The sequence below is a fragment of the Phyllostomus hastatus genome, unplaced genomic scaffold (assembly GCF_019186645.2).
Source record: "Phyllostomus hastatus isolate PE091 unplaced genomic scaffold, TTU_PhHast_1.1 phas_contig_17, whole genome shotgun sequence".
In the NCBI taxonomy this organism is placed as follows: domain Eukaryota; kingdom Metazoa; phylum Chordata; class Mammalia; order Chiroptera; family Phyllostomidae; genus Phyllostomus; species Phyllostomus hastatus.
Genome location: NW_025333664.1, coordinates 28,546,697 through 28,563,571, shown reverse-complemented (window position 1 = coordinate 28,563,571; position 16,875 = coordinate 28,546,697). Strand labels below are relative to the sequence as shown.

The 16,875-nt window shown below is 40.6% G+C and overlaps 1 protein-coding gene across 2 annotated transcripts in view; it reads right to left on the bottom strand.

Moving 5' to 3' along the window:
* The window catches only part of PLCB1 (phospholipase C beta 1), a 651,009-nt gene that overhangs the window by 143,704 nt on the left and 490,430 nt on the right, over window positions 1-16,875 (bottom strand). For both annotated transcript variants that reach the window (XM_045832721.1, XM_045832722.1), the window contains exons 12-13: window positions 6,601-6,683; window positions 280-364 (exon numbers count right to left, since the gene is read on the bottom strand). In XM_045832721.1, coding sequence (XP_045688677.1) covers window positions 280-364; window positions 6,601-6,683 — 168 coding nt within the window. The remainder of the gene's footprint in view (window positions 1-279; window positions 365-6,600; window positions 6,684-16,875) is intronic.

The window sequence follows — 16,875 nt, the reverse complement described above, 5'->3', positions numbered from 1 at the left end:
GCTGTCTCTGCGGGCCGAGTGTGACTGTGGGCATTCTGCAGTCCTGACTGGGTCACGTCTGGCAGTGTGGGCGCAGGAGGAGGACTGGGCAGAGGAAGAGAACGCGTGTCTCCCATCCTCCATGGCACACACTGCTGCTCTCCTCCCAGTCAAAGGGCCCGTTTTCAACTGCACCATCTTCCCAAGGGAGGTAAACAGGAAAGGGATGTAAGTCTCTCCCTACCTCCAATCGTAAATAATATGTGTGTTCCTTCAGGGGTAAACATCAAAAGTGCTTACGGGGTATTTTTCCAGTGGCTCCATGAGAAGGGCATCCCCGAAGATCAGTCGGCAGTACTCCGCCATCTTGGCTTGCTGCTTCGGGCTGGGGGGAATGAGGAGGAAAGAAGGAAAGCCAGGAGGCTTATTCAAAAAGGCTGGACTGGAAGGATTACTCTGTGACATCAATTACAGGAAGAGGTAATGCCCTCATCCTACCCTTCAGGATTAGTTTTTGTCATTCAAAATCCTTTGCTTACTATCCTACCGTATGAGAATCTGAACACCACTCTGGTGGATGGGAGAGATATTCATAAGGCTGATCTGGAGAGACACAGATGGAGGGGAAGGCAGGTCATTTGCTTGCCACTGGATTCTTGAATGTCCCAGATGTAGGGACTCAGTCTGTTTTGCTTAATTTCCTGATTCTAAGTCAAATGCAAGACACTTGGGGGTGGAATTCGTTTATGACTTCAGGTGAATTCGTGGGTGAAATTTGTCCAACCAACAGAGAACTGTGCTGCAAAGGAGGTTTATAAGGAGGTGGGAGACAGAAGGGAGGAAGTGAGAGAGGTCAACAGAGAGGTTTGTAAGGAGGGAGGGAAGGAGAGGGAGAGAAATAGAGGCGGAATATCTCAAAATGTAGAAGAAAAAGGGCAGACAGGCAGAAAGTGTCCCCTTGGGAGTGAGTCCATAGATAATAAAAGCAGCGAGCACCCCAAGGAAAGCTCTGTGCAGCTCTTCTGTGCGTAATAGGGAAGGAAAGGTGGTGTCAGCTCAACCGTGTGCCTATAGGTACCCAGTCTATGAGAAAAGGCTGGAGCTGCAGCACTTGCTGAGCTGAGCTCCAGGCTCTCATCCACTCTTCACCTATAATATGGATAGGATAACTGTTCTTGGAAGGGGACAGTGGATGCTGAGAAGATGAAGTGAAGTGATGGATGCAAATGCCTTTTAAACAATAAAAGATTGGGGCAATAGTAAGATGATTGCAGTCAGACTAGAGGACTTGTGAGCCTGCTGATAGAAACAGCTGATCTGAGGAACATCCATATTCTTTTAATACTCCTACTTCCTTTGACCTTTTACAAAGCAATATGTCTTTTTTCATTCTGTAGAATGTTAGATATCATTATAAAGGTATCCAATTCCATTGGGATTTATGGACTGTGATTTTGATCTACAGACTGCCAAACTTGATTTCCAATAGTTGTCTCTAGGTGCTACAAGGTTAACGCATTTTAGCAGAACTGGGACTGAAGTAAGAATAAGTCAGTGGTCAAAAGCCTTCTTTATACAATTTGAATTGATTATAAATGTGATCACTTTCCTTCCCTCTCCCGTGACTATTAGGCCTGGATCATGGACTCTTCCCTCCTGGAAGAAGGGATGTTTTGGGCGCTCAAATCATATTGCAGTGGCCCACAGGGAAAAATCACTCTTTATATTCCCCCTTTGTAAAAAAAAAAAGGCATATATTTTGGGGGTCAAGTGAGTTTTCTGGGGCTCTAATATGAGCTCAAGTTCACTGCTTTCTTGGAACTGCAGAGAGAGACAAAGGAGAGATTCCCAGAACTCACAGATCCCTATATAACAATCACCCAACTTCTCAGCCTGCCCTTCTTGACCCATGTGAGATTTTACTGCATGGCTTACGAGAATACACTGTGGATACATTATGAATATACTCAGAACATACTGTGGCATTCCTCAACAGTTTCAGAGAGGAAAACCTGCCATCAGAAAAGCGATCCTGGAAAACACTAGGGGTACCACTTATCAGAAGCTGGGGAGCAAGAAGAGATGCAGCTGACCTGGCAGGGCACCCTGGGCATCCTCAGTTCAGACACTCTTGCTGCAGGCTTAACTGGCCAAGGGGCTCAACCAAGCCAGCCAGCTCTGTAGCTGTAGGTAAAACAAGTCCATCTGTGCTGGCCCACACACTCCAGGTGGCACAAAAGAAATTGTCCAGTCCCTCCATTTCCCTTTTGCAGAATGAAACTATCAAATATCACAGAGCTTTGCTATTCCAAGTGTGGTCCACCAACTAGCAGCATCAAGAGCACCCAGGGCTGGTTAGAGATACAGATTCAAGGCCTCTAAGAAAGATTCTGAATCAGAGTCTCTCTGGAAGTGGGGCCCAGGGTAGGTGTCTTAACAAGCCCTCTAGATAATTCTGACCCATGCTGAAGTTTGAAGACTGCTGTGATAAAACAAGTCAGCATGTGGTGAAGTAGAAGATATTTTTGAGTTTTGGAACTTGGGAGCCTCAAGTTCCTTTGCTCAGAGACCTGGAGAGAAAAGGGTTTCAGCCTAATGCCCTGCTTTTGGGATTTCTCTGGGAACTATATTCTCACCAGTGGAGAGGGATGTTCTAGGTGTCCCATTGCAGGTGATAGACAGATACCTCTATCCTCCGTCAAGCAGTCCCCTAGGACAGAGAAGGAATTTTCTGGAGCAAAACCTTACATTCAATTCCTCTTAGAGAAGAGTCACCTGATGCTGTTAATGCTGCAGGTGGCAGGCCTTAATCCCCAGTCCCGATTCACTGAGTTGAGAGTAGAGGCCTGAAACCTGAATTTGTTACAAGTCTGCAGGTAATTCCAATACAGGTGGTTAATAGATTGTGGTATTTAGAGCAGCATGCTAATACTTTATTCAAATCACTGGGAGTCTTAAGAAAATGCTGATTTGAAGTCAGAGTCTGGGGTGGGGCCTGAGACTATGCATTTCTAACAAGTTCCCCGTGATGCCTCTGGTGCTTGTCCATGGAGGGACTGCACCTGTAGAGCAAGGGTCTACATCTGACCTGGACTTTTAAAAAGCTGCCTCAAAATCAACAACGATGGAGACAGTAAGATGTAAGTGTCAAAGAAAGCAGTAAAATGTCCTATTTGGTAATCAGGCAATTCATGCTCTTTGCAAGCACACATGCCTACCTGACAGGAAAATGAATCAGAACAGACAGCAAACTGAATGGGAAAAGTCAGTGGAAAACATGCCAGCTTTAATTGTGGGTCAGAACTGCAGAAATAAAAGGCATTAAAATTGAAATTGCAATTAGCAAATAAAAAAATCCTGAAGCATTTAGAGTTTCAAGAGTGGCTACCATGGAGATGAAGTAAGAGAAAAACATTCACAAATACATTTTGAGCTTCAGATCATAGCAGACACATCTGGACATACTAAAGTTCTGTAGTATTTTAACAAAGTGTAGGCACCTGGCAAAGTGGTCAGTTTTCTGACCTAGAAATGTGCCCCATTTCATGGGGTAAGTCCTCCACATTGAACTAAGCCAACTTCCTTCTCTGTAGATGGGGAATCTTCAGTGCACGGAAATTAAAAATCTTGTACAAAATCTCACATTGTCTGTGGCTGAACCATGGCTAGAGGTTACTTTGCTAAATTTTGGTGTAGAATTCTTCTTATGAAAGTGCAGGTCACAAACTTGGTGGAGCATCAGAATTAACTAGGACTTTTTGAAGTCTTATTTCTAGGAGTTTGAATTCAGGAGTAGGAGCAGGACTCAGGAATCTGCATTTTATGGGCTTCTGGGTAGCAGATGAATAAGGATAAGTGGCCAGCCGCTAGTGGCAGATTCCCCTTTGTTGTCCAAGAATAGATGATTTCAGTTATTTGGAGAGAAAACTACAAAACTCAGTGGGCTTTATTTTTTCCAGTGTGACTTTGTTTTTGCTCAAGTGAGTTGGGACCAGAGATCTGAGCCTGGCATTCTATATCAGCAGCATGCAGAATAACACGGTTCACAGAGATGGCAGATAGAGTTCAGATGTCTTTGGTGGGTGTGCTCCTGAGTCACTGTGTGGAGAAGGATGCTGAGGTTCCATCTAGGTTTAGTGGGACCTAGTGAAGCAGCTGGTAAAGATGAATGATGTCTGTCACCCAGTTCAGCAATGAGGGGAGGTAGCCTACAGGTCAAGCACAGGGTTTACCAGCACAGCGAAAGCTTATCAGTTTTCTTTGGGTGTGTGAGAGTCCTCCCAGGAGAGAATTGTGGCTGAGTGATTTTGACATGTGCAGCTCAAGGACAACTGGAATATGGAGCAAACAACTTCCTCCCACAATAGAATTCATTATTTCCATGTTCCACTGCCTTTAGATTATCTCAGTGGTTGGAGATAAATAGCATGGCATCCAGAGGCTGTTTTCCTGTTTTCTTTTGGTATGTGTGAATTATTAATGAACTTTTAATTGCTAAATATCTCATTTTTAAACCAGAAGGAGCAGAATTATGGCACTATTGTTTTTGCTTCTGTGTGCAATGTAGGCTTAGTTTTCATGCCCAATTTTGTCTCTCTGTATGATTGGTGTTAAAAGACTGCAAAAAATGTTCTGTTATTAAGGGCACAACCACATACATGTGAACATTTATAGCAATTTGCCTTGTGGTTGTCTTCAGTTGATGTTTTCAAGGCTCAGGTGTGGGGGATGGTAGTGGTCAAATGCATGATTTTTGAAGCCAGACTGGTGGGATTTGAATCCCCCAGCTCTGTCAGGATTTAGCTAAGTGGCCTTGGGCAAGTTACTTACCCTCTTTGGGACTAAGTTTTCATCACATGTCAAATAACGATAACCATGACAACATTTATTCTTAGGAGCACCTGGGTTTGTAGTGAGGGTTACATGAGCTTATGCTTGGAGCACTGCTCAGGACATAAATACTGGTGGTGTTAAGTTTGTGATGGTGTTGGTTATTGATACCTCTGGCTACTTTATGGGAGACCTCAAGGAAGCAGGTGTGACAATCAAGAATACAGTTATAAATTTTGTAAATAGCTTCTCATTTTTTCTAATTTACACAGAAACAATTCTTGATGAAAATGAATGTGCTACATTTGAGGCTATGGGAGCTATATCTCCAAAAAGGAAATAATGCACCAAGTCTGGGAGCTATTGTGCCCAGAAGAAAGATGCTAAAGCATTGTTCCAGCCCAGTTACACATGAATGAGCAGAGGTGAGAAAATGCTTCAGGAAAGGCAGCTGTAAATCAGAGCTGTGCAGCAAGTGAGGTACTGAATGCAGAGACTAAAGTCATGCTGCTCCCTTCAGTTAGAAGAGAAATAGCAATAAGATGGAATTAATTCTTTTTAGTCAAACCTTAGGAGTGTTAGAGAAGACTATGTAACAAATGATTATTACATCATTCATTGGCTGACTCTTTCCTAATGAAATAGAATCACAAGCCAGCAAATGTAATATAGATTTCCTGAGGGCAAACTAGAAATACAGACAACTATAAAATCAAGGTATCTCACCACATATACATTAACCACTGATCCCATGCAACCACTTAGAAATTATGCAACCTGAAATTTGGTCACGACCAAACTTCTTTAAGATTTACTGAAGTGAAGCATGTATGAAAATTAGTTGGGCAGATTAGTGAACTGGAAAAGACTTGCAGTGAGGAGGAAAACCTGTGAGCCAGATTAGGACAGGTGCTGCTGGCGTGCCCAGAAAACCAGCTTAGGCCACTGAAATGAAGGCGAGGACGGCTTCCCGAGTGCTAGCTGAGCAATGATAGTTACTACTACATTGTCTTAGGATGTCAATTCAAAGCACGAGATTTTTAGTTTCCTGAATTTTGATTCAAAATAGATTAGATTTTTTTTTCATTTTGGAGCTCTTTAAATTGAATAAATATATGATAAACTAATACCCATGTATCTGAAATAAATGTGTCTTTTTTTTGGTCCTTTATCATAAAACAAATATACTGGTAAAACAGTTAAGTCAGAACTATTGTACCTTTTCTTTGTGTAGCTCAGTGATGAGTGTGGGCTATTTTGAAATAGGAAAATACCTGCCAATTCTAACAGACAGGAGAACCAATGGGAAGAAGATGGAGGGAACATTTATTGGTCTGAGTCCTGTATAAGTGCAAAGTGGCAGAATAGAATCTATAGCTGTCCCTCCACCAGCTCCGATGTGTGTGGAAATATCCATTTTAGTGTGACAATGCTGACCATACATTTACATGCAACAGAAGGAGCTACTGGAGGAGAATTATAAAAGTGGCCCCTGAATTAGAGATGTGAGTTATAGAAGGAAGTGTGTTGCATTGCATTGCAAAAAGAGTTCTTAGTTGAAAAATCCTACTATGGCATGAAAATAGATTCCACAAGTCCACTGGATTATTTTAATGTGAATGAGATTTAAATAAATGAATTCTACCACATACAGATGGAAAGATGCTACCTAATACATAATATAAACAAAGAACACCACTAATAATGTCCAATAATCCTATATCAGATGAACAATTATTAAACATGCCCTATTTGGGAAAAGATTCCCTTTTGAGTGTATTAAATACTTACGAATCCACATGATTCTCAAATGAAAGGAGAATTGGAAAAGGTGAAGTCTTAAATGCACACTCAGCGATTGCTTCTATCACTTCCTAAAAAGGAGAACACATGTATTATTCCATATGTCAAAACTTTAATGTGTATATTTTTTCTTTGGGGTTATACCCATTAACATAGTTATTGTTTTCATTTGTAAAATAGTATCAAATGGTCTAAAATGTCCAGAAGGGGTTGTGAAGGCTGCTGGACTGTAAATTTTCTGACTCTTGACTTAACAAGATAAAAAAAAATACCAAAAAACTAAATGTTGGTGGAGGGGTAGCTGCAACTGTGAAGGAGAATGGTTCTATTTGCTCATTACATCTGTTTTTAAAATATTTTATTTATTTATCTTTAGAGAGAGGGGAAAGGAGGGAGAAAGAAAGGGAGGGAAACATTCAATGTGACAAACATTCATTGACTGCCTCTTGCACGCGCCCCTATGGGGATGAGGCCAGAAACCCAGGCATGTGCCCTGACCAAGAGTTGAACTGGTGACATTTAGCTCTGTCGGGCAACAGCCAATGAGCTGAGCCATGGCCAGGGGTCTACTTTGTTTTTATAATGAAAGAACTCTAATCATATTAGAAATTTAGACAAGAGAAGGCAAACATTTTCACCCATAAACTCACCCTTTGAACCAACCACTGTTGGCATTTGGCCGTATTCCAGTTTGTTTTCCATGTGTTTGTATAATTTAGTTTTAATTATAGTAAGTATGCTATTTGCATTTTTAACATTGTTATTGGGATATAATTCACCAATTTAAAGTATACAATTACATAATTTTTGGTATATTCAGAGTTGTGCAGCCATCACCCCAGTGTAAATTAGAACATTTTTATCACCCCCTAAAGAAATCATGTGCCGGTTAGCAGTCACTCCCCATTCCCCCACCCCCACCCCACACACCCAGGCCTCGGCAACCACTATTCTACTTCTGTCTCTATAGATATGCCTATTCCCAAAATTTCACACAAATGGAATTACATATATGTGGTCTCTAAGTCTGGCATCTTCCATTTAGCATGGTTTCATTCCTCCATGCTGTAACATCTATCAGTGCTTCATTCTCAACCTATATTTTTAAAAATGTGTTTGTCATAAGCCTTAATATCTGTACAAAATTCTAGGGAGTAGCAGTATCATAATTGATTTAACCATTACCTGGTTGTGGGGCTATCATTCAAATAATTCTATAAAAACATCTTCATTTTTCCTAGTAGTTTGAATTATTTGGGGAATGAATTTTTAGAAGGGGAATTATTGAATCTAAGAATATGAATACTTTTAAGTCTCCTGTGTTTCTCCAAATTACTTTCCATCTTCAATTGCCCAGAAAAATCTATAGAGTACCAGACTTCAAGGCATATCTACCAGCTTTTGGCATTATTTTTTCAAAATATTTTTCTTACTGAACTGGTATTAAAGTGGGATCTCATTTATTTTTAATTACATCACTCTCAAAACTACTGTGATTTTACATACTCAAATGTTTTATTTTTTAGTTGCATTTATTCTTTTCATGTTCTCCTTTCACTCAAGGATTTCTACCCTTATTCCTTATGCCTGAGCCTTCCACTATCTTTTCTACCTTTCTTTATATGCAAGCCAGAAAGCTATTTCCCTGGCCCCAGACTATAAATAAGGCTTTCTAATTCTGTACTACATTTGCACATATCCTCTAAGAAAGATGTGCATACATGAAGCAAAATAATTGCTCTCACCTTTTCTTAGAAGTGATTTCAGAGATTGCTTTTCATACATGGTCAGTTTCACTTTTATGGTAGTTGATGCTATCAAAAATAAGTGCACTATAGTAAGTTACACCAATATTTTAAATTCTTTATTTGATTTATTTGAACACAGGCCTGGGATTCAAACCCAGTTTTGTTTTAGTCCTACTTCTTAGGTTTCCAAGGTGTGTCCTTGGGGAAAATCACTTAACACCTCTGTGCTTCGGTTTACTGACCTCTAAAGTGCAGTGATAGATTTCATTCCATAAGCCTGTGGTGAGAATGCATCAAGAGAAGGTAAAGACCCCAGTTAATGATGGGCACATAATCTCAAATCAACTAAGGTTAACTTATTTTGCTGCTGCTTCCCTCTCCACTCACCCTAAGCCTACCTTTTAAGCTCTTACTATTATAAACAAGAGGTACTGGGACAAGATGGAGGCATAGGTACATACACTGTGCCTCCTCAGACAATGAAAAGAAGGACAACAACAAATTTAAAAACAAAAAATAACCAGACCTGCCAGAAAATTGAACTGTATGAAAGTCTGACAACCAAGAGGTTATGGAAGAAACATTCATCTAGACCAGTAGGAGGGGTGGAGATGGGCAGCTGGGTGAAGAGGATTCATGGCAAGATGGCAGCTGGCAGACTGGGCAGGGCCGAGGCTGGCAGAGCATGTGGTCCCACATTTGCGTGCAGATAAACTGGGAGGAACAACTGGGGAGCAAGACAGATTGCAAAACCCAGAGTTCCAGTGTGGGGAAATAAAACCTCAAAACCACTGACTGAAAATAACCTGTGGGGGTTGAGGCAGCAGGAGAAACTCCCAGCCTCACAGGAGAGTTCGTTGGACAGACCCACAGGGTCCTAAAATGTACACAAAACCACCCACCTGGGGAATCAGCACCAGAAGGGCACAATTTGCTTGTGGGTAGCAGAGGAAGTGACTGAAAACCGGCAGAGAGCTGAGCAAGTAACCTTGGTACCTCTCGGACCCCTCCCCCACATACAGTGCCACAAGACAATGAAGTGGGTTGCCCCGCCCTGGCAAATACCTAAGGATCTGCTCCTTACTATATAACAAGCACTGAGACAAAAAAATATGGCACAATGAAAGAGTAGACCAAAGCTCCAGAAGAAAATACAACTAAGCAATGAAGAGATAGCCAACCTATCAGATGCATAGTTCAAAACACTGGTAATCAGGATGCTCACAGAAATGACTGAGTATGGTTGCAAAATAGAGGAAAGAGTGAAGGCTATGAAAAGTGAAATAAAGGAAAATGTACAGGGAATCAACAGTGAAGGGAAGGAAACAGGGACTCAAATCAATGGTTTGGACCAGAAGGAAGAAATAAACATTCAATCAGAACAGAATGAAGAAACAAGAATTCAAAAATATGAGGAGAGGCTTAGGAGCCTGTGGAACAGCTTTAAGCATTCCAACATCCAAATCATAGGGGTGCCAGAAGGAGTAAAGAAGGAGCAAGAAATTGAAAACTTATTTGAACAAATAATGAGAGAAAACTTCCCCATTCTGGTGAAGGAAATAGACTTCCAGGGAGTTCAGGAAGCCCAGAGAGTCCCAAAGAAGTTGGACCCAAAGAGGAACACACCAAAGCACATCATAATTACATTACCCAAGATGAAAGAGAAGGAGAGAATTTTAAAAGCAGCAAGAGAAAAGGAGACAGTTAGCTACAAAGGAGTTCCCATCAGACTATCAGCCGATTTCTCAAAAGAAATTTGCAGGCAAGAAGGGGCTGGAAAGAAGTATTCCAAGTCATGAAAGGCAAGGACCTACATCCAAGATTACTTTATCCAGCAAAGCATTCATTTAGAATGGAAGGGCAGATAAAGTGCTTCCCAGATAAGGTCAAGTTCAAGGAGTTCATCATCACCAAGGCCTTATTATATGAAATGTTAAAGGGACTTATCTAAGAAAAAGAAGATAAAAAATATGAACAGTAAAATAACAACAAATTCACAAGTATCAACAACTGAACTTAAAAGAACAAAAACAAAAATGAACTAATCAAACAACTAGAACAGGAACAGAACCACGGAAATGGAGATCACATGGAGGGTTATCAGTGGGGGAGGATAAGGGGAAAGAATGGAGGAAAAGGTACAGGGAAGCATAAATAAGAAACATAAATAGTAGGTACAAAATAGACAGGGGGAGGTTAAGAATAGTATGGGAAATAGAAAAGCCAAAGAACTTAAATATATTACACATGGACATGAACTAAGGTTTGGGAATGATGGTGGGGGGGAGGTACAGCAAAGAGGGGTATAAAGAGGTGAAGAAAATAGGACAACTGTAATAGCATAATCAATAAAATATGTATTTTTAAAAAGAGGTACTATTAAATGAGCATTTATTATGTTCCAGACACATATCTCATGCTATAAACATATTATAAGAAAAATAGTAGCCACTATTTTAAAGATTATAAAATGGAGGCTCAAGATATTCACCAATTAGCCCAGGTTCACAGATAGGAGAATCCAGGAAATCCCAGAAAAGTTTGACTCTAGAGTTTATGCTCTTAACCTTTGCAGCATTTCTCCTCCAGCTAATGAGCTTAACCACCTAAAACCAGAGCCCTCAAAAGAATTGAGAGTAGATATAAAGGAAATGCATGGTAAGTGTCAAGAGCGGGGGGCTAGATTTTGTGTTTTGTAAGTTTGGCCCTGTTGTATCAGTTAAAGGTAAGACACATTAGAGCTGTTCTTGATGTCTGTTTCTCTCATATCTTTTGATTCATCAGCAATCCTGTCCAAAATATATTCAGAATATAGCCATATCTCAGCACCTCTACCAAAAATTTTTGCATTAACTACTGCAGTAGATTTTATCATCATTCTCACATTCCACTTCCCCTTCCAGCGACATCTGTTGATAACAGGCATGGCATGTGTGTGTTTTGGTCAATGAAATATGTGTGCAGGTGACATGTTCTGCTGCTGAGCAGTCTTCAAGAGCCACCATGTAGTTCTCTTTTCCCTGCAATGAGTCCTGTGATGTTACAGACTGGGGCTATTCTTTCTATGCAGATTGAAGGCAACATCAATCAGAGCAACAGTCAACATCCAACCCAAGAGAGAAATAAAGCTTTGTGGTTCTAAATCACCAAGATCCTGGAGTTTCTTGTTATTGCAGCAAAACTCAATAGAGGCTGACTAACAGAGCTTTTTAACTGCATTCCTGGCTTCCTTGTTTGCCCCCTATACTACATACCACAGCCAGAGTGATTGCTCCTAAACATGAATCAGATGAGTTCACTACCTTGGAGTAAACTGTTTTCATTAGCCTTCCATGTAACAGAGAAATCCAAATTCCTTATCACATATGGCATGTGCTCTCCCTCTAAATTCATTTCCTTTTCCTTGTCACGTTGTTAACCCTGATACAGCCTACTGACCTTCTTTCGTTTTTCTTTGAATACACCAAGCAAGATTTAATCTCTTCACTCATTTCTATCATTTTTGTTTATCTTTGTTGCTTTTGTCAGGAATACTCTTATCTGAAAGCAAAGCTTACTTCCATAATGGGCTTGGGAGTGGTCTCTGCTCAAATGTCTCATGATGCAAGTTTTTCTCCCACCACCCTGCTGAAAATGGCACACCTGCAGCCCCTCTTTCCCTTCAGTACTTACTATGTTGCCTTAAAGGGCATATCTCCATGTGCTATATTGTGTGTTTATATTGGTCTACTTCTCCCCACTAGAATGTAGGGTTCTTGAAGATAAGCACTCAGTTTTCTCCTCTGCTCTGCCCTCAGGGCCTAGGAAGTATTAAAGTACATTCTAGATGTTCACTAAATATTTCAAATAAATAAATGAATGCTTAACATTCTTAATAGAAGAAAAATATTTATCTACTTGTGCTACTATTTATTCTTCTATTGAAGATTTCTATTGATGATTTCAGAGGTCATAAAGGACTTTATGGGACTTTTCCCATAAAAGACCAGATAGTAATATTTTAGGTTTTGCTGCCTATAAGGTTTCTGTGGGAACAATTCAACTCTGCCTTCATAGCCTCAAAGCAGCCACAGATAATGAGTAAACACATGGATATGGCTATGTTCCAACAAAACTTAATCTACAAAAACAGGTGGCATGCTGAATGTGGCCTCAAGAATATAGTTTGTCAACCTCTGGACTAGTCTTTATCATTGCCTTAAGTAAAGCTTAAAACTTGATTGTAACCATAAGTAAATGTAATTTTGCATTATATAAGCTTGAATCATGATTCCATATACAATGGCCTGGTTAACTTTATCACTTTCCTGGCTGAAATTTCCATTCAAGGTTGAGTCTTACATTGACCCCCTCAACAAACCAGCAAAATAGAACCAGAGACATGGAAATAAAGAACAAACTGACAGTAACCAGAGCGGGTGGAGGAGGATAACAGGAAAGAAAGGGAAGAGTCATCAAGGAACATGTATAAAGAGCCCATGGACAAAGACAATGGGGGGTGGGGGTTGAATGTAGGAGGTGGGGGTGGGTTGGGTGGGGGGAGTAATGGGGGAAAATGGGGACAACTGTAATTGAACAACAATGAAAAATTAAAAAAATAAAATATAGTAAAGTCCAAAAAAATTAAAAGTCTTTCAAATGCAAATATAAGTAAAAGTATAATTAGATTTTGATACTTTTCTGATAATGATTGTTGTCCTTGGCTGTTTAAGAACTGCTTCAGCTGCTTCTAATAATAAAGCTTGATTGTAGACTCAACCCAGTTAAGAGTCAGGCCTGAAGACCAGTGAGAACCCTGCACTCTCTTCCTTAGGAAGTGGTTGTTTCACCAAGAGCCTTTTTCTTTATCTTTGTCCAATAAAGTGTGAGTGTTTTTCTGGGCCTGCAGTCAGACTTGTAGGGAATCCATGCCTCTCTGTCTTCCTAGCTCTTTGGGTCAGTTCTCTCCCCACAGTAGAGATGCTGGTGTGGCCTGAACTGCAGCCAGGCCAGCAGTTCCTAGACCTTCCTACCTTGTGTCTCCTACTTCTCTCCTTCCCACCTCTGATGTGGTGCACTTCTAGTCTTGTGCACTTGACCTAGGACTTATGTTTGCAGTGGATCCTCCAAGCTCATCTGCCATCCCCTTATCAGCTCCCATGGGGTCTCTCACCAAGGCAGGGCTATGTTTAATTTGCCATCTATTTTGGGTTTCTGACCTTTTCCTAAAGATGGGGTAGATGTCAGGGGTTGTGTGTGGAGGGTACACAGAGCCTCTATAAATGACTTAATTCAATTCCTGCCCTCACCCTAACTTAATAGCTCCTTGCACAAATAATACCACAACCATTACATTTGTAGAAAGAAAGCTAAAGTGTGACTTCTTAAATTTCAATTATAATATCAGTAGCTAACATTTATAGAGCACTCATGGTGAGCCATGCACTCTTCTCAGCAATGTCCACATGCGAGGTAGCATCCTTGAATGCTGACTGCAACCCTAATAGGTAAGCACTGTCATCATCTCCAGTTTGCTCACAAGGAAGAGGCTTGGACCTGTCCAGATGCTTCTCCAGTCAATGGGAGGGCTATTGGAACCCTGGTGTCAGCTCCAGAGCTGCACTCATAGCTCCTATGCTTTCCTTTCTCTCTTTTCCTCCCATCCTCTCCCTCTGCCATCTCTCCTGTCTCTAACATAACCTTAGCCACCAGCTTAGGAAACCAGTATGAACTTTTGAAACAACAACAAAAAAAACATTTACTGAATTTCATCTAATAATTTTAATTGGGAGCAACTGAAAACTCCAGAAGTTCCATTTTTAGGACTTTTTTTTTATGCCTTTGAGATACTTTGCATAGTGCATGAGATCACTCGGGATAAGAAAAATAGTTACAGTTTTAAAGTTTTGTTCTTTATATAAGCTACCATCAGTGGACACAGGAATGTGAAAGTGCCTTACTGTGCAATTGCTCCCTATTAATCCAAAACCATTTTTCAGAGTGCTAACACTCGGTTCAATAATCTATAAACCATATGGCTCAATTACTAAACTCCGGTGGGAAAAACTGCCCTTGAAATCCTTTATCCTTGACAGGCAACAGCAGGGTGTATTTGATATCCATTTTATGTGAGCATTTATGTAGCAGTTAAATTGCATCCTAAGTTATTATTTCTCCCAGTGAATGAAGCTTTATTTTCAGAAATGCTCCATTTAACCACACACTCAAATTTAATATAGTTTCATCATATATGTTATCACATTACCCATTTTCCCATCTTGTCCAATTGCTGGTTACAGAGTAGCTGCCTGAGGGGGGAGAAGAAGGAGCAGCTTGGGAATGGGGCAGATGGATGGGTATCCCCTGTGGGGAGGAAGGGGACTGAGAGGGAGCAGAGAGAATGAAGACCAAGTGGCAAATTACTATGTCATGACCATAAAAGGCTAAGGCAATGAGGCAAAGAAACAGAAGGACAGATATATGGGGTAAATAATAAATAAATCTATAGTGCAAAATAAAAAGCTCTCCAGAAAGAAACTGAATTACAGTCTGTCCCCTTTCCCAGAACATAAACTTTTATTTTGGCCCATACAATAAATAGTAGGTAACTGCCAATAGGAACTTTCGCTTTCCGGGATATATTGCCCAGAAGTTCCTGATTACATAGGCTGAGAACAGATAAACTGTATGACATAAAAATGACAAACTTCTACAATCAGTTTATTTCCCTGCTATAAAACATGCTATGGCTGTACAGTATAGTCTAATTAGCCTGTGAAGGTCAAGTCCAAATATACAGGGTAGGCCAAACTGCCAGATATTGGGAGAATCTTTTTACTCTCAATATACAGGGTCTGGAAGAAGTAAAATCTGCTTGAGTGTGGTTGGTAGGGTAATAACACGGGTGTAACAATTTATAGTTTCAATTTGAATATTTCACCTAAAATATTATAGGGTTTGCTTGAGTGGTATATTAGTATGTTACAGAATTACATGCTTATGATTTTGTAATAAAATGGGGGGCATTATTTGTGCCAGACCTTCTGGAACATGTGGAAATAGAATTTCACATGTGGAAATAGAGAAAGACAAAATCCATTCATCTGATAAACAGGGGCAAGAAAGACTAAAAATGAAAGCTATGCTGTAGTTGGTTTATTTTTTTTGGAATGGAAAAATTTATTTAAAAAAAACACACACATTTATTGAGTACCTACTAAATGCCAGATTCTTTTCCAAGTACTTGGCACAGAGGAGGGAACAAAACAAAGATCCCTGTCTTTGTGGAGCCTGCATGCTGGTAGAAGATGACAGACAGTAAACAAGGAACATAATAATTAAGTAAATTAAACAGAGTGAGTGGTACCAGGTGAGAAGTGCCAGCTGGTAAGTAGAAAAAATAGAGTCCTTTCTGGTGTGGCTCAGTGGATTGAGTGCCAGCCTGTGAACCAAAAGGTCACGGGTTCAATTCCCAGTCAGGGCACGTGTCTGGGGTGCAGGCCAGGTGCCCAGTAGGGGGTATGCGAGAGGCAACCACACACTGATGTTTCTCTCCCTCTCTTTCCCCTCCCTTCTCCTCTCTCTAAAAATAAATAAATAAAATCTTTAAACAAAAATAGATGTTAGGTTAAAGAAAAAAAATAAAGAAGTAGTAGGGTTTGTATCAGGAGTGTGAGAGTGGGCATGGTGGCTGGTCCCAGTAACCCCACTGAGAAGGTGTTGTTTGAGAAAGGCTTCAAGGAGGTAAGTGTTGACCCATGCAGATACCTGAGGGAAGAGCATTCAAGGCAGTGGGAACAATCTGTGCAAAAGCTATCAAGGAACAGCAAGCAAGGAGGCCAGTGAAGTTGTAGCTGAGTGAGTGAGGGGGGATAGATGACATAGGGCCTTGTCCCCCATTTCTCCTCTTACCTTTCATACAAAGTCCCTGTACACATTCTCAGGTGTCAGATCTGCATCTGACACTGAGAGTAAGCACCTCCTCAATTTTTGCATATGAGGTGCTTCACTTGCCTCACCCTTGTCCTAGTCCTGGTGTAGAGAATTCTTGCTCTATTTGTCCACAAAACAGGCTGGCATTTCTATACTTGGCACTCATCATTGCCCATCACTACCACCATATCTCTGCAAGAATGATCTATCCTCAAAACACACATCAGTAGGAAGCATGGCTGGACCAACCAACCATCAGGGGAGATGGATCTGCTAATCTTTGTTCACCACATATCCCAAACTCCAGCAGAGAGAGAGAGAAGGCAGTATTCTGGGCTAGATTTAGTCTTTTAATCCCTCAATCTTTCAGCAAGTGTGTGGATGTAGTTGAGAAGTTGTGCTTCTGAAGCTCAGGAGTAGACATTCAATCTGGGGTTCCAGATGAGATTGAAGAATCGCTTGTGTGGTCAAATGTAAAGGGAAGTCACTCTAAGCTAACCTGATGGCTGAGGTCTTTTTGTTAATGCTTCACATGAAATAAATATGCCTTAGAAGAGATCCAAAGGACCTTGAGGATTATAAATTTTTAAGAAACTATAATTTA